Genomic DNA, 16,692 nt, shown 5'->3' on the forward strand with positions numbered 1-16,692 from the left:
TAAGGCGGATGCGGCAGTTGCCTTTTTACAAGGTGAAAAAAAGTCTGAAGTGGTACAGCAGTGCAAACGACAATGGGTTTCCTGTGCACGTACATGCTCTGTATCTGGTGTGTCTGAAGCTGTCATGTCCGCCTGCTGCTGCTCTTGCTTTGGTTGTTGCTGTTGTTGCTGTGGTTGTTGCTGGGGTTTGCTGTCTGGGTCGAGCCCTGGGATACTGGTGATGGCGTGGAAATTGCGTTTCTGCGCCACCATGAATGGTGTTCCACCCTGTGGATGTTGGATGCGGACAGAGTGAGCGAGCACAGAAGCAGTGCACGTTGAAAAGAGGCGCGGTTGTGCAATAAAGGCGTCGCACCCACGGCACATGCGCGCGTACCCTGATGTTCTTGACGGCAGTGTCTGCGCCCTTCTTCAGGAGCAGCTCCACGACGGCGGGCTGGTTGTGCCTGCAGGCAACGTGCAGCGGCGTGTCGCCCTGTGTTTGGGTGGGGGGGGCAGGAAGGGGCATGGCACGTGTGGTGAGGATCTGTTGAAAACGAACACACGGCCGGTGCAACCATGAGCGAGCGCCGTTCACATACAAGCACAACACACACATGATGAACATACCCGCTTGTCCTGTTGGTTGATGTCTGCATTGTCCTGCTCCATGAGGGAGGTGACAACGGAAGCGTCGCCATCCCTGCAGGCGGCAAACAGTTGCTCATGCTGCCGCTTCTTCTCCTCGCGTGCTTCGTTAAAGGCGGCCTTGCCCTCATCGTCGTACGCCCTGTGGTAACACGCGACATTGGACGCAAGCATCACGCAGCAAGTGTGCGTGAGGTGAAGGGTCGAGAGAAGGCAGGAAGCAAGCGACTAGAGTGGAAGCACGCGTTGACTGACCAATCTGTGTCGAGTTTTCGGTCGACGGGCAGCGCGGCACCAAAGGCGCGGGCGGTGGCGGTGGAGTTCTTGTTGATCCTAAACGAGGACACGTGGTGGTAGCGTGTGGTTGGGAACAGGCAGCAAGTGCGGTGCGTGCGTCAGGAGGGTTGGTGGTTAGGGTTGTGGAGAAATGCAAGCAAGCAGAGAGGAACACACACAGTGTGGCGTGCACTCAAAAGAGTGGCGATTGGTCACACAAATCCACAACAGGACACAGGCGTTCATGAGGCAGGCGCAACGCAATCGACGTACTCAAGCCGAGACAGCGTGCGGTTTTGGTCCAGTGCGGCACCCAGGGCCGCACCGCCAACCGGGGTGATGGAGTTGTTATACAAGCTGCAAGTGGCAAGAAATGCATGTTGGAAGAGCAGGGGAACGGGTGGGCAAGCAACACGTGTCAGTGTCATGGATAAAAGTGGGTTGCAGATGGATCACGTGCACGCGTACTCGCTCGCACATCAGGTCCTACGACTTTTAAGGCACAATGGCGGAAGCAAAGGGGGCAAATGCAAATTGCACAGGATGTGGCAGCACTTGTGGCACATATGAAGGATGGAAGCATTTGTTGGTCAAACAAGCAAGTCGCACAGACATCGTGGGTGGCTTGCGGTGCCTCCATCTGCACACGGGTATTGCGGAAGAAGCGCCTAAAGACACACATTGCAAAGAGGAGCTTCCACTCACTCGAGTGCTGTGAGGGTCGTGTTGTGCTTCAGCATCTCCGCCAACGCCACAGCGCCCTCAGGACCGATGCGGTTGCCTCCCAGGCTGTCAAGATGGTATGATGCCACACAGGGCGATGATGCCACATGGATGAGGAAGAGTGAGTGAGTGCGTGATGATGCTCGCTGTGGGTGGCAACACAGTCGTTGAACCCCACCCCATCAACCACACATGTGCGCATGATAAGGTGGAACGGCAGTGACGCAGCATACATGTGCATGTGTGCGTGTACACACTCACCTGAGTTCTTCGAGGGTCGTGTTGTGCTTCAGCATCTCCGCCAACGCCGCGCCCTCATCGCCGATGGAATTCCATCGCAGGCTGTGCAGACACACAAGAAACGCAGGGAGCGAAGGTGAACACACGTCCAAACATGCGCCAGCAGGAGAGGAAAGGGGTGCAACATGCAACACCGCCATCCCAATCAACCATGCATATCACACGATGCAGATTCATCATCACCACGCACCTGAGTGCTTTGAGGCAGGTGTTGTCCTTGAGCGCCTCGGCCACCGCACGCGCCCCAATGGCGCCGAGGCCAGCATTGAAGAAGCTGCAATTCCAAATGGTGTGTGTCATGAAATGAGCAAGAAGAATGAGGATCAAGAGAGCAAAAACGTGAGGGTGCCAGTCACACCCTGCCACAAACACACACAGTGTGTCCAGGCGGTGCGAGGGGACGCGCACACGTAAACACCCAACAGCAAGCCACACCAAGCTCATTGCAACACAAGGACAAGCCAAGCAGAGAGAGAGAGAGAGAGAGAGAGAGAGAGAGAGAGAGAGAGAGAGAGAGAGAGAGAGAGAGAGAGAGAGAGAGAGAGAGAGAGAGAGAATCAGCACAAGCACAACCACAAGAAGTGGCCTTGGTGTCCAACACATGCATGCATGTTCCAACACGTCGTTTTGGTTGCTTTTCCACTCAGGCACTCACTGTATTCTATCCCCACACGTGTTGTTGGCGATGGCCCTGATCTTGTCCTTCACCCCATCCTTCAGCTTCGTCTGCGCCAGCAACGCCTCCACCTCCTCCCTCGCTCTCTTCTCTCCGCCGGACATGGCGACAGCGCGTCGTCTTTTCTCCTTGTGGCTTGTTGTGACGTGTTTGTGAGCGGCTGGCTGGAAGAAGACGACGACAAAATGGACGACAACTCAACGCGCTGCTTTGTTTGTTTTCATTTGTTTTGTGTGTGTGTTGTTGTTTTGCGACTCAGCCATTGGACGATTCGCAAAACCTTGCAGAGGTTATCCGCACAGCAGCGCTTCGGTGGAAGACCATCTCTTCGAGCCCTCGTTCCTGACGGAACACAACAAACAAACAGGATGAAGTGCCTCCAGCCAACCAGCAGCAACGCAACTCGCTTTGTCGCGCCGAAAGGAACAACAGCCGCTCCCTCCCAGCTTCTTTTGGTCTTGCCTGGTCGGTACAATACACCAATGTCTGTAGCCACATCAACACCACAAACATCACCGCCGCTCCACCATCACCACCGTCAAGCGGGTCTCATCATCTTCATCGAGCCATTTACTGAGGAAAGAACAGGTCCGCCACACAATCCAAAACAACGCTCCCCAGTCCAACACACATCCACACACACACACACACACACACACACACACACACACACACACACACACACACAGTGCCCACACGCAACAGGAAGCCAAGCCAACCAAACAACAGCCAACCCCTCTGCACATCAAACAACACCCTCCAGTCGCAAGCCAGAATCAAATACGCACAGCAGCAGCAGCAGCACACATCCACCAAACACACCAAAACGTGTTCAGCCGTACACAGCGCCATACAATGAAAACAACAGGCAAGCACAGGAAGGGCGTGACATAAGCAAGCAAGCAAGCAGGCGAGAGGGAGAGTGAAGGAAGGGAAGAAGAGAAGAGAAGAGAAGAGAAGAGAAGAGAAGAGAAGAGAAGAGAAGAGAAGAAACGGAAACAAGAGGAATGCGACAAAGGAATCAACAGACATTCAGCCATTCGTTCAACTGGTGCACAAGTTGACACGACACATCACAACATGGCGACTATGCGGACGAGCCAAGCGCCTTAACAGCGCGCTGCACGCGGGCGTGCACCTCAGGATCCTGCATCAACTGCCCCACCACCCCGTGGGCAGGCGAATCCTGCATGTTCTACGAGAGGAAACGACATGAGGGCGTGAGAATGAGGAGAGGAAGGAGGAGGAGGAGGAGGAGGAGGAGGAGGAGGATGGGAAAGTACACGAAGTACACGACAGTCGCGCATATTCGAGGCAGCAAACACACACACACACACACATCACATAAATCACACACAACACAACCCACGCACCATGAGGCTGTGTACATGCCCTGGCAGTGGGGCTCGTCGACGGCGGCCGCCGGGGTGCCAATCATCTGCACAAACAAACGCCCGCACAATCTTCACCGGGCTCTCAGGCGCGGTCACGCGTGGATCTTGCCTACAGAAGCAACAACAAAAGGAAGGAGAGGGAGGTACAGGAAGCAATGAGGAGGGGGACGGGAGAGTCAGTCGGGAACAAGAACGACAGGCGACAGAGCACACCACCGACACATGCAGCACGACCAGGCCATGCACACACACATAGACACACACACACACTCACACACAAAACACAGTGGTAGCACTCACGCTTAAAAGAGCTCGACGAGGTATGTGTAGATGCACTTTGCTTCATCGTCGTCTTCTGTAATGGGCAGCCAGTCAAGCAGATGCGTCAGCATCTCGTCTGTGCAAGGGTTGGTAGTAGATGGGTGGATGAGGAGGTCAAGAATAAGCGACGAAAACGTGACAACAAGAGCAAACAACCAAAGCAAAAAGGACGGCGAAGAAGGAGTGTAGCAACGCGCGCACACACACACACACACACACACACACACACACACACACACACACACACACACACACACACACACACCTTTGAGAGGCCGTGTGCTGGGTTGCGTGCAATCTTGACAAAGACGGAGATGCAGTTCTCGGTCGCGCTGGTGTTGGGCGATTCGCGGGAGCCGGGCACCCTGGATCACAGCGAGCAGCGACTCAACAGCCTGAACGCGGCAGGACGACAAGGGGCAGCGGTGAGGCTTGGCAGGACGACAAGGGGCAGCGGTGAGGCTTGGCAAGGCGAAAGTGGAGAAAGGAGGGAAACGACGAAGCGACATGTTCACACACACACACACACACACACACACACACACACTCTCTCTCTCTCTCTCTCTCTCTCTCTCTCTCTCTCTCTCTCTCTCTCTTGGCCTTGAGCGCACCTTGTGTGGATGTATGTGGGTTGTGGATCCTCCTCCTCAATCTGGGCGGCGCTGGCTTGCATAATGCACATGAGCTCGTGTGCATCCGGCGCAAACATGTTCTTGCAAACAAACACGCCCACAGGCCGCGCAGCATGCGGTATTGCCTGTCGTTTGCGTGTTGGAGAATGTTCTTCATAAACGGCACAGAATCGTTGTCGTAGTCCAAAAACCGCTCCTGCGCCACGTTGGCCAGCACATGCGTGCCAACCAGAAACACGGTGGCCACCCCCTTGCTGCCGCTGCAACCAGTGAGGAGTGCAAACACACCATCACCTCATCAACTGCCGCTGTTGTTGTCATGGCGTGCAGCACCACCACAACAACCGCCACAATCACGGCCATTCTCTCTTCAAACAACGGTGTGGTGGTCCACGAGCAAACAGCATCCACCGCAGTGAGCTGCTTGAAACCGGCAGCGTGCAGCGACGGCTGTGGCCGCGGTGGGATGCCTCGCTGGCAGCAGATGAGGTGGCGGAAAACAGCAGCAGTTGTGGTTGAAGCTGAGGTGATTGAGATGGGCAGGGAGAAGCACAGCTAGCAGCGGGAAACTGGTTGACAAAGGGCCTTGAGTGCACCGCCACAACGCCGCGCAGGACAGCAAGCAGTGCAGCTGTTGCTGTGTTGGCGTGGTGTGGTTGACGATGGCGTGAATACGCATGCATGCACACACACATGGCAGTGTCGGGGATGGCGATGATGATGTGGGGCCACGTGCTGGCAGCACTCAATCACAGCAAAGGTGCAATGCCCGTCGCTGTCGGTGGCTGCGGTTGGTTGATGCGGCGTTGCAGTGACGGTGTGTGTGGGTGGTTGGCTGCAGCAGCAGAGCCTGCGTTGGGTCGGAATCGGTGTGTGCACGCGTGCAACGGGAGGGTGGGGAAGCAAGATGCAGGCGCCCCACTGGGCGGGGGTGATGTGACCTGTGTGAAGACAAAAAAGGAGAGAAGGGAGAACTGACGATTAGAAGCTGTCGTGCACGACGTGCCAGTGTAGCCCTGCATCAGCACAGTGGGGGAGTTTGAATGGTGTTATGTTGACGAGGCGTGGTCGGTGTGCGTGGTTGCTTCGACATGCGGGAGGGGCAACGAGTGCAAATGAATTCAATCACACACACACACACACACACACACACACACACACACACACACACACACACACACACACACACACACGCACACGCACACACACACACACACACACACACCTCTTGTGCGGCGCTGGGAGCGATGCCTGCTGGTGCGTGTCAACCAGCAGCGCTAGTGGTGTCAGCCATGGCGGCATGGAAGCGGAAGTGTGGTGGCGGGATCCTTCACCTCAACACACATTCCAGCCACCACGCTGGAGACCACGAGCTGGCTCACTGTCTCCATGCCCGTGCATGGCACCGACCGCCGTATGGCAGCGGTGATGACAATGTCAGAGGCCTGCTCTGAAGCAAGCACACATCGTGACAGGGGTTAAGGAGAGAGTGTGTGTGTTGGGGGGGGGGAGGTGTGGGATGTGATTGACGAGGGGAGGTGGTTGACAAGAACAAAGACGTGCTGAGGGGATAAGTGGGGGAAGAAGGCGTGCAGTGGTGTGCATGTCGCGTCACACAGCACATTGAGGTGCAGTGCAGTGGAATGGAAATCCCAGGCAACACCCCCCCCCCACGCCATCAGCCACACACATACCGAGACAGAGCGAGAGAGAAGGAAGTGCCTCTTGTTGTCGTGGCACACGGTGCTGTCGTTCAAGCCACCATCATCATCCTCATTGTCAGCATTTCATACCTGCTGCTGTAAGCCTGCCAAACAGGTGGTGGTGGTGGAGATGAAGACGCGCAGCGTTGCAGCCAAAAGCAAAGGGGGAGGTGAGAGGCATGTGACTTGAGCCGTGTGAGTGAGGGGGGGGGGAGAAGAGATGGTGTGCAGAGAGCAGGTCAAGCAAGGGGTGTGCAAGGGAAAGAAAGGGAGAGTGGACTGCGAGGCAGGGAGGAACAGTGTAAAGGAAGCAGAGCTGTGAGTACAACACACACGCACGCACCATGTGGTGGACGTGTCGCTCGTCCAAGTGGAGTGAATGAATACTTGTCCCTTTGTTTGGCTTGCTTGCTTCTTGCTTGTGTGCTTGCTCGTCTGCTTGATTGATTGATTGATGGATTGCTTGTGTCATTGTCATCATCATCAATATCCCGCTGCTCCCTGCTGGTGTTGTTGTTGTGGTTGTTGTTGTTGTTGTTGTGGTTGTTGTTGTGGCTGAGCATGTGACCAAACCACCACACACCATCACCTCCCCATCCATCCTTTCCTTTCGTCGCAGCAAATGCAGCGTGTGTGTGTGTGTGTGTGTGTGTGTGTGTGTGTGTGTGTGTGTGTGTGTGTGTGTGTGTGTGTGTGTGTGTGTGTGTGTGTGTGTGTGTGTGTGTTCGTGCATTGCGCGCAACCAGCCACGACAAACGACTGTTGTGCGTGTTTGTGCAGAAGAAGACGGGGAAACCTGAAATCAGTCGATGACACGACTGTGGAGATGCAGCAGCTCAAACTTGCTTGCACTCGCTTCTTCTTCTTCTTCTTCTTGCTCTCTTTGCTGCAGTGCACACAGCTAGGCAAGGCAAGACAAGGAAGGAAGGAGGGGGTGATGTGGCAGTCACCGCAACAGCAGCATGGGGAGAAGAGAGATGTGGGAGAGGGGAAGAGGAGATTGTTGGCGATCGCTACCCAGTCACCAACAGCCAACCAGACCAATGTGGAAGAAAGGTCGTTGACACACACACACACACACACACACACACACACACACACACACACACACACACACACACACATGCACACACATGCACACACACACACACACACACACACACACACACACACACACACACACACATGCACACAAAGTAGGCGTCACGTCAACTATCCCCAGGTGAGCCAACACACATCATGCCCACTGTTCCTTCCTCGACTTCTGCTTCTGCTTCTTCTTTTTCTTGGGCACTATTCGTTCGCTCCATGCGTCACGCAACCAAGTATGTGAACGTGGGACGCGGTGTCCTGTTTGTGGTGGCAGTGCTGTCGGTTGTTGCTGTTGCTGTCTTGTTGTGGGTGTGTTTGTGAACTCCCTTCTTTCCTTCTTCTTGTGGCACAAGGATGTGTGCAGGGGGCTGTGGGTCTGCTGAAAGTGGTGGTTTCGTCGTCGTCAGGTCGTCGTTGTTGTGCTTGGCTGACGTGAAGAAGTGCTGTTCTCTTGTGATTGGACAAGGCAGTGGCCTGCAGAAACAATGCCCCTGAGAGTGCACTGGCAACATGTGCCGCTGACATACGCATACCACAAGGCAAGCGACTAGCAGTGTCATTCACGGCCACCTGCGAGGTGGGTGCAATCACACCTCCGCTCGTGTGTGTTGTGCGTGTGTGTGTATCAGTGCACGGTGGTGATCCGATATCCAAACCACAGCCACTGCTGTCACTGCTGCTGTCTTGCTGCTGCTGGTGCTGCTGCTGTTGGCACGTGTGTTCTCACGGTTGCATCCTCTCTTCCTCCCACGCAAACAACAAACAGACAGGAATCGGCAAGTGAGAGTGGCGGATACCAAGGCACCAGCAATACAGAAGGCCGCGTTTGAGTGGGACGCACCTCCACAAGGGTCGTGATCACAGTCATACATCATTCATCCCCCAGCTTGCAATCAAGTCAGTTACACATCATTCATCCTCCAGCCTGCAATCAAGTCAGTTTACATGGCATACACGCTGTAGGTGCTCATCACCTGCCCCATGCACACGTGGTTTTCACGCACACACCCCACAGCAGCCCGCTTGCGTGGCATCATCTGGCTGGACATGAGTGTTGGGGATGATGATGGCATGCCCACGTCTCAGCATGACAGTGAGCGATGTGTGTGTGTGTGTGTGTGTTTCTCATTCGGCAACCGTGTGATGACGGCTCATCACTCCTGCACACGTTCCCTCGCTCACTGCAACACCCATCTCGCCACCGTTAGCGACCAGGTTGCCATCCACTGGATGCCCTTGATTGCGTCGATGGAGCAGAGTGTTGGTAACATTGGCAAGGTGCTGCTCATGGCGGGACAGAGCGAATGCTTTCAAAAGTATGCGCACACTGTATGTGTAGGCGTGTGTGCATATGTGACGTCGACGTGGTCATTCTGCCATGCGTCTGCTGTGGGTTCTTTGCTTGCAATCGTTTGATCTTGTGCTACGATGTGTTGTCCTGATCTCTGTTCCTCGTGCGTGTTTGGGCCACAGGGTACACCTGGAAGCTGAAGAGAGGAAGGGAGACGCTGCTCCGGCACAAGGATGATGGTGACATGAGGTGCGACCACCGAATTGTGTTTTTGTTACGGGTGCATTGCCGCCGCCGCCGCTGCTGCTGCTGCTGCTGCTGCTGGTGGAGGTGTGTACCTGCACACACTGAACCACTCATCACTCGCTATCGTCTTGCAATCCTTCTGTGCGGCTCTCTTCGCGGCTTCGTCTTCACAGCTTCATGTCTGCCGAAGAGAATGAACTCTTTGACACAGTGCAGTGTGTGTGTGTGTGTGTGTGTGTGTGTGTGTGTGTACCCGTATGTGTGTGTGTGTGCGTGTGTGTGCAGCAGTTCGTTGCAGATATCTCCCAACACTCCCCCCATCCCCTTTCATCCGCGCGTCTCACCACACAACAAACGCACCCATCGTCTCCACCACAACCACCACTGTTACCAGAACGCACTGCCCCGAGATGCCGCTGCACTATCGCACTGCCAATGACGGCCCTGATGTCAGCGATCACCGCACGGCATATCCGTCGATCCTCTTCGCACGTGCCCATCGTTCAAGGTGAAGACCTGCCAACACAGCAACAGCAACAGCAACGGCGTGGAATGGCGTGCAACCGAAGCATGATGACCTCACACTCTCTGCCTGCTTGTGTGTTATGATTGCGTGTTCATGCGTGCGTGCATCTATGGCAGGTGTACGTGTATCCTCTGACTGCTGATGAAGAGGCCGTCCCTGCCAGCCATCTACCGCGCCATCCGAACCGCCATCCGTGACGGCCCGTACAGCACCGATGACCCGTCCAGGGCTTGCCTCCTCGTCCCAGGCACCGACGTGTCGTGCTGGTGTGAAGGTGCGCTGTGTGTTTGTGTTTGTGTTGTGTGTGTGTGTGTGTCGCGTCGGTGCAGATGCACGGGCTTCCACAGCCGTCACCATCACCACCACCACCTCATAATTGTGTGTGCGTGCTTGTGACTGAAAGATTGCATGCACGACAAGTACTCTGACAACATTGAGTCGATTCATCCCGTGAGCGCAGCCATCGAGCGCAATCTCTCCAGCTGAGGTGGTGGTTTGTTGTTGCTTGTGGTGCTTGTGGTGCTGGTGGTCCGTGTGGATTGTGGTATCTTGCGTGTGAGAGGACCTGCGCTCATGGATGCCTTCCAAACACACACAACAATACACGTGATGCATGGCAGACTTGCGTATTGGAACGAGGCCCGCTACCATATCCTGTTTGAGTACAGCGATGCACCATGTCTCCCTGGCATGCAGAACACGGCATTCTTGCAAAAGGTACAATGTGTGTGTGTGTGTGTGTTGGAACATGACTGTGCGTGCCTGCGCTCACCATCGACGACTGCTGTTGCTTACACTTCACCAATGCCGCCTTGTTTCTCTTCACCACCTGCATCAGGTTGGCCTGAGCGAATTCCACCACCGTGACGGCCTCGGTGTGTCCATGCCACTCTTCTCCATGGTGACATGCATTCATTCACACCGAAGCAGCGACGCGTTCCGCCCGCACAAACAGGAAATACCTCGTCACCTTCAGGTGTGTGCATGCATCCGTGTGTGGTGTGACGTGGTGCGATGTGAGGTTCGATGTTTACTGCTGCTGCTGGGAGTTTTGAGGGGTCGGTGTCGCTCACTGCACCACCACTCGCCCTTCTTGTAACCGCTGCGATCTCACTCCAAACATGTTGTGGTGCCGCTGCTTGACATGTGTCTTCTTTCCCTGTTGTGCAGGGGTACCACCAAGTCTGCTCGTTCTTGATGCCATGTGCAACCACCTCCCCAGGCTGCACAATGGCAGGTATGGTGTGCTATGCGTGCGAGTGTTGTGTGTTCTTGTGTTCCGTGTGTGTTGTGTGTTGTGGTGGAGTCAGCTGGTTTTGGTGCTGTGTGCGTATCTGTCTGGATCCACCTCACACACGCACACACATCGTCTCTTTGTACGTTTGCTTGTGTATGCACGTTTGCAGGGACATTGTGTTGGTGTGCGCGTGCCGGTGGTTTGGCGAAGAGCGCATGAGCCGTGAGGGGGAAGGTTGGATATGACCCCTCATGTAAGCAGGCAGAGGAAGAGTTCAACAAGTACACGTACACGGATCTGGCGCTGAAGACCAAGGTTGGGCTCATCGTGGAAGGATTTGGCGACCACTCCTGGTGTGTGTGTGTGTGTGTGTCTGTGTGTGTCTGTGTCTGTGTGTCTGTATGTTGCAAACGATTTCGGGCCTGTTTGTGGTCTCACCCATCTTCCATCTCCTGTAACCCCCTTTCATGCCTCGTTGATCATGGCTGCGGGTGCCATCCCCGTCATTGTCGTCGATCACTACGTGCTGGATGAATGGCACATGGTGTGTGTGTGTGTGTGTGTGTGTGTGTGTGTGTGTGTGTGTGTGTGTGTGTGTGTGTGTGTGTGGAGATGTACCCCTCCCGTCGCTCATGGTGCTGCGATGTGATGTGCTGGCGTTTGCTTTTTGCATTCTTGCAGCCCTACCAGGACCTTCTGGACTGGGAGACGTTTAGCATTCGCATTCCCGAGCACAGACTCCTCGAGGTGTGGTAACAGATCGGTGACATGGGGATGTCAAGCGATGCGTGAGGAGGGATGCGTTTTGATGGGGATTGTGTTTGGTCATAGCTTGTATGCCACGTCGCTTACACACACACACACACACACACACACACACACACACACACACACACACACACACACACACACACACACACACACACAACTGTGTTCAGCTTCCGAGGATCCTGCGGTCGATCTGATGAGGTGGTGGAGATGATGCAGAGACGCGTTGTGTTTGTGTTTGAGGAGTTCTTCAAGTCTCTCTCCACCCAAGTGCACACAGGTGAGGGAGTGAGTCATTGGCACAGGGGGCTGTGGAATGAGTTTGGCGACGTTTGTGGTGGTGTGTGCGTTGCTCACTTGTTCTCGTGTCCATTCAACCACTCTCCCCATCTGCCAAATCGTGTGTCATGACTGTGCTATTTGCTACTATCAGCGCTGGAGTCTGCCAGGATCAACCCGTTCAGCGGCGACAACGCCTGGCAGGTAGGTGTGTGAGTGTGTGTGTGTCTGTGTGTGTGTGTGTGTGTGTGTGTGTGTGTGTGTGTGTGTGTGTCGACGTGCGGGTTCTCTTCTCCACCAACCCACACGCCATCACCACCACCTCTCATTTTCGTGTGTGTTTGCTCAGATCCTTCCCTTCCCACCCTCGACACCACCACCAACACCACCCTCCTCCCTTGTTTCTCCTTCCTTCTGCTGTCGCCGCACATAGGGCCCTTGAGCCAGCAGCTGTAAACCCTCCCCCTGCACCAACCACCACTGCTCTGGTGGGATGAACAGACGGGCGCTGCCATGTGATGACCATCCAGCCACACTTATGCGGTTGTGGAAGCAGCAACACCAACACACACCACAAACAAGCAAGCCATGAGCAACGTGAGTGCGTCACTGCATGTGCGTGTGTGTGTGATGAGCACAGCACCAGTGTGCGTGTTTTGTGGTCGCTGTCTTTGCTGCTCCTGTCTCCCCTTGTTGTCCCACATCAATGTGCATGCATGTGTGTGGTGCGGCTGCCTGTTTTGCCTTGCTTGATGCGCTGTCTCATTCTTCGTTCTCACACACAACTGCCTGTACACCTGCACATTCTCCACCTTGCAGCTGCTGCTTATCTTCCCCTCTCTTTCTCGCCCTCCCTGGCGGCCATCACAACAACAACAACAACAGCAGCAGCAGCAGCCAACACACCCTCCACCGCCGATGCAGCAGCAGCAGAGAATGCACCACCACCACCACCACTTGCAGCTGAACACATTCCCCAACCAACAAACCTATCGCCCGCTGCTGCTGCTGGCGGGAGCTGGCTGGCTGTTGCTGCTGGGAACAGGTGGCGACAGCACCAGGTGCACTTTCGGCTGGAAGCAGCAGCAGAGGTGAGCGAGAAGAAGAGGGAAAGGGAGAGGAGATGTGTGTTGGCTGGATGGATGGATGAGATGAGATGGGGTGGGGTGGGGGATGCTGGGTGAGTGTGGTGTGGCTGGCTGGCTGGTGACAGAGGACAGTGGTGGTGTTGTGAGGAAGATGGATGGATGGATGGATGGGGTGCAGCATGTCTTGTTCCTTCCCTTCTGTTTTCTGTTTTCTCTCTCTTCCCTTTCTTCTTCACACAAATGCATGCACAACAGCAGCGGTGGCAGCAGCAGTGTGACTGCGCACATATCAATGCTCCCTGTTCTCCCCTCCCACTCGCTCACCATGCTGGTGCTCGCACACAACCACAGTTACAGGTGATGCGCACGCACACACAGGATGAGGGAAATGTCAAGGATACTTGCCACGCGTGCCAGCTGCACTCGCCTCACACATGGTATGTGGGTGGTGATGGGTGGTTGGTTGGTTGTGTGATTGGGCTGTGGCGGTGATGGGGTGCGGTGAAGCGAACAAGTGGAAGAAGGGTTGATGGGGGGATGGTCACACACATTGACACACACACACACACATACACGCACACACACACACGTGGTGCGTGCGATGTCACTGACTCGTTCTGCTGTGCTGACATGATGGCTTGCTCTGTGCTTGTTTGTGTTCTGTTCCCATCCACGTTCCTTGCAACCACTCACACACACGCACACATGCACATAAACACAGGTGGTGAGGTACCAGCACACATCACATGGAAGGGGGCTCCCATGCCGGCTGCTGCTGCAGCATCCACCCCGATTTCGGCTGTCGCTGCTGTGCTCATGCAGTGTTCCCACATGCGTGAGCAAGGTGAGCCCACCATGCATGCTTTGGTTGGCACATGGTGCATGTGTTGTTGTTGCTGCTGCTCTGGGTGTGCTTGTTGTTGCTGCTGCTGTGTCTTGTGCACCAGTGTAGCTGTGCAGCTCACAAGTCATGCGTGCGTGTGTGCATGTATGCAGGGAGCGACTGCCTGAGGATCGTTGGAGGATGATGGGCGGGTACACACATGATGGATTGGGAGGAGCAGCTGTGGACACACACGTCCATGGGCATGGTGGGCACATCCAACCACAGCGACGCAGCTATGTGCAGGTGTGTGTGTGTGTGTGTGTGAGTGAGTGTGTGTGTGTGTGTGTGTGTGTGTGTGTGTGTCATGGAGTGCGGAGGAGGCAAGCAGAGGAGGGTCAGGAAGGTGAACACGCCTGCTGTGCTCATATGCCATACCTGTGCCTTGTGTGTGATGATATCGTTGTGTCTTGTCGTTGTGTGCTGGTTGCTTGGGCACCAAGGCCACACCAGAGGAGGGGAAGGAAGCTGCCATGAACGACACATCATCATCATCATCAACCCTCCCCATTTCTCTCCCCTTTCTCTCTCTTTGAACTCAGCTCGGCCGTCACCATCATCACCATCATCGCCATCGACTGCACAGCCGCCATCACACTCCGGCCGACACCAGCTCCAATCTGGCGTGAGGAACACATTGCACATGTCACTCGCTCTCATGAAGAGGTGAGCATGGGTGTATGCGTGCATGGTGGGTGAGTAGGGACAACATGTGTGCGTGTGGATGTGTGTCAATGCGGATGGTTGGATGGGGCTGGCGTGTGGCTGATGATGCTTCGCTGTCAACCTCATTACCTGCATTCTTCCCATCTTGTGTCTGTGCACGCACACGTTTCACAGCGTTGAGGAGGCGCATGAAGCGGTGGAACCAGCGACGATGACGATGATGACGAGTGATGGAGGTGAGAGGCCGACTGAGATGTGTGTGTGTGTGTTGGTTGACATGTGATGTTTCCTTCCTCGCCTCCCTCTTTCCTTGTCTGTTCTGTCCACTCACGTGTCTTTTCTTCTTCTTCCCCCTTTTTCGATTGAGTCGGGCACAGGGCGTGTCTCCGTCTCCATCCGACCGACCAGCCAGGCAGCCGAGCGAGCGAGCAAATGGACACGGCGTGGCAAGGGGCCGTTTGTTTTCACCGTTTCCATCACCACCAGCAGCAGCAACAACAGCTGATGTGTGGCTGCATTTGGATGAACTGGCCTTCCGTCTCTCGGCCATCTCCTCCTCCTCGTCCTCGTCGTCGTTGGTCCCCAACAGCAGCGGCTGCGGCTATGGATGTGGAGGTGAGATGAATGGTGGTGGTTGTGGTGATGTGGGTGGTGTGTGATGTGTTGCGTGTGAACATCAGCATGTATGTGCGTGATTGTGAGGTGTAGGTTGGATGTCGTTGGGTCTGTTGGTGCTGGCAATGGGTTTTGTTGTCGTTGATATCCTGATTCTGTGACAACTCACCTCTTTCTTCACACGCACACAGGATGTGATGTGCGTCGATGTGCCGTTGTCTCACATGACGACGCTGCTGGTGGTGGTGAGTGATTTGTGGTGGATGTAGACAGCGCACGCACACGCATGTGCAGATGTGCTGCTTGTGCTGCTTGTGGTAGTGGTGGTGTGGTGTGGTGTCTGTGTGGGAATGTGAAATGTGCGTGCACAAGTGATGATGTGGGTGATGTGGAATGAGGCACAAGGGGGTTGATGTGGGTTGTTTCTGCCATGCTGGCTCACTGCGTGGTGTTCTTCTTGCTGATTTTGTTGTTTGTGTTTGCGCATGTGTGCATGTGTGTGATTTGCACAGGGCGGTGACCGGTGTCTTCCCAAGCCCTCATGACACGCACGCACACACAAATGTGTGAGAAAAGAAGGCACGAGGTGAGACGTTGGCGCTGTGTGTGTGTGTGTGTGTGTGTATGTGATGGGGTGGTACATGCACGCACACGCACGCACGCACGCACACGCATGTACACGTACACATGTATGCCAACAAATCAAAGCAGTCATTGGCTGTGGGTGGTTGCACTGACGTGTGTCTCACATGAATCAATCTCACAACTCAAATGTGCGTGTGTGTGCGTGGCTGCAGGCGCATGTGTGCGGGTTTCCCCAACCGAATCCCCTTCTTCTTTTCCCAACCAATCGCCTTTGCTCTGTGTCATCATCATCATCGGCCTTTCCCGTGCGATGTGGAGCTGATGAGGCGTGATCGAGACAGCGGCCAACACAGGTATTGCAGCAGTGGTGGATGTGGTGGTGATATCGTGTGCCTGCTTGCTTGCTTGCTTGTTGGATGCTTGCTTCGTTGGTCTTGTGTGTATCTGGTGCACCCCGCCCACAAGATGCTGCATATTCCCATGCGTGGTCCCTTTGTGTCCCTCCTTTCATGTCCTCACCACCACCGGTCATTGTTGTTCGTCTCTGGTTGGTTTCTCCTTGCCTCACAGGCATACACTCAGGCAGGCATGCTTGCTGCTGCCACTGGTGCTGCTGTGATGATGGCCGTGCGTGTGCGTGTGCGCTGTGCACCGTGTTTGGGGCTGCAACGATGAAGACAAGGAAGGACACGGCCCGTGCCCACCACTCTTCCCCCATTATCTCCCCTTTCTGCTCCATCAGCGGTAACGATGGTGGCCGTGGC

General features: G+C 55.0%; 6 protein-coding genes across 6 annotated transcripts in view; 4 read left to right on the forward strand and 2 right to left on the reverse strand.

Moving 5' to 3' along the window:
• The window catches only part of PTSG_08722 (uncharacterized protein), a 7,460-nt gene extending 4,656 nt beyond the window's left edge, over positions 1-2,804 (reverse strand). Inside the window, exons 1-9 of the mRNA XM_004990459.1 lie at positions 2,582-2,804; positions 2,117-2,200; positions 1,888-1,968; positions 1,609-1,692; positions 1,177-1,260; positions 883-960; positions 610-769; positions 377-475; positions 30-267 (exon numbers count right to left, since the gene is read on the reverse strand). Coding sequence (XP_004990516.1) covers positions 30-267; positions 377-475; positions 610-769; positions 883-960; positions 1,177-1,260; positions 1,609-1,692; positions 1,888-1,968; positions 2,117-2,200; positions 2,582-2,706 — 1,033 coding nt within the window. The 5' untranslated portion in view covers positions 2,707-2,804. The remainder of the gene's footprint in view (positions 1-29; positions 268-376; positions 476-609; positions 770-882; positions 961-1,176; positions 1,261-1,608; positions 1,693-1,887; positions 1,969-2,116; positions 2,201-2,581) is intronic.
• A 765-nt stretch (positions 2,805-3,569) lies between these two features.
• Positions 3,570-6,833, reverse strand: PTSG_08723 (uncharacterized protein; the record flags this gene model as incomplete). Its single annotated transcript, XM_004990460.1, has 11 exons — positions 3,570-3,797; positions 3,976-4,105; positions 4,293-4,351; positions 4,583-4,682; positions 4,929-5,074; positions 5,116-5,209; positions 5,326-5,423; positions 5,682-5,734; positions 5,929-5,965; positions 6,284-6,399; positions 6,743-6,833. The coding sequence occupies 11 exons, from the start codon at positions 6,831-6,833 to the stop codon at positions 3,690-3,692; spliced, it is 1,032 nt and encodes a 343-aa protein (XP_004990517.1). The 3' UTR covers positions 3,570-3,689.
• Positions 6,834-8,831: 1,998 nt separating this feature from the next.
• Positions 8,832-10,293, forward strand: PTSG_08724 (uncharacterized protein; the record flags this gene model as incomplete). Its single annotated transcript, XM_004990461.1, has 6 exons — positions 8,832-8,837; positions 8,960-9,060; positions 9,455-9,496; positions 9,676-9,789; positions 9,957-10,081; positions 10,211-10,293. 6 exons carry the CDS (start codon positions 8,832-8,834, stop codon positions 10,291-10,293), a joined length of 471 nt encoding a protein of 156 aa, XP_004990518.1.
• A 123-nt stretch (positions 10,294-10,416) lies between these two features.
• On the forward strand, positions 10,417-12,533 carry PTSG_08725 (uncharacterized protein; the record flags this gene model as incomplete). Its single annotated transcript, XM_004990462.1, has 9 exons — positions 10,417-10,524; positions 10,646-10,787; positions 10,978-11,044; positions 11,214-11,278; positions 11,310-11,403; positions 11,726-11,791; positions 11,983-12,092; positions 12,246-12,295; positions 12,525-12,533. The coding sequence occupies 9 exons, from the start codon at positions 10,417-10,419 to the stop codon at positions 12,531-12,533; spliced, it is 711 nt and encodes a 236-aa protein (XP_004990519.1).
• A 146-nt stretch (positions 12,534-12,679) lies between these two features.
• Positions 12,680-13,186, forward strand: PTSG_12781 (uncharacterized protein; the record flags this gene model as incomplete). The annotated part of the gene is made up of 2 exons (XM_004990463.1): positions 12,680-12,688; positions 12,911-13,186. 2 exons carry the CDS (start codon positions 12,680-12,682, stop codon positions 13,184-13,186), a joined length of 285 nt encoding a protein of 94 aa, XP_004990520.1.
• Positions 13,187-13,941: 755 nt separating this feature from the next.
• PTSG_08726 (uncharacterized protein) lies at positions 13,942-16,274 on the forward strand (the record flags this gene model as incomplete). The annotated part of the gene is made up of 8 exons (XM_004990464.1): positions 13,942-14,023; positions 14,291-14,308; positions 14,605-14,728; positions 14,903-14,964; positions 15,215-15,343; positions 15,535-15,588; positions 15,856-15,929; positions 16,141-16,274. 7 exons carry the CDS (start codon positions 13,942-13,944, stop codon positions 15,861-15,863), a joined length of 477 nt encoding a protein of 158 aa, XP_004990521.1. The 3' UTR covers positions 15,864-15,929; positions 16,141-16,274.
• Between the last annotated feature and the right edge of the window lie 418 nt (positions 16,275-16,692).

The sequence above is a fragment of the Salpingoeca rosetta genome (assembly GCF_000188695.1).
Source record: "Salpingoeca rosetta unplaced genomic scaffold supercont1.24, whole genome shotgun sequence".
Lineage (NCBI taxonomy): Eukaryota > Choanoflagellata > Craspedida > Salpingoecidae > Salpingoeca > Salpingoeca rosetta.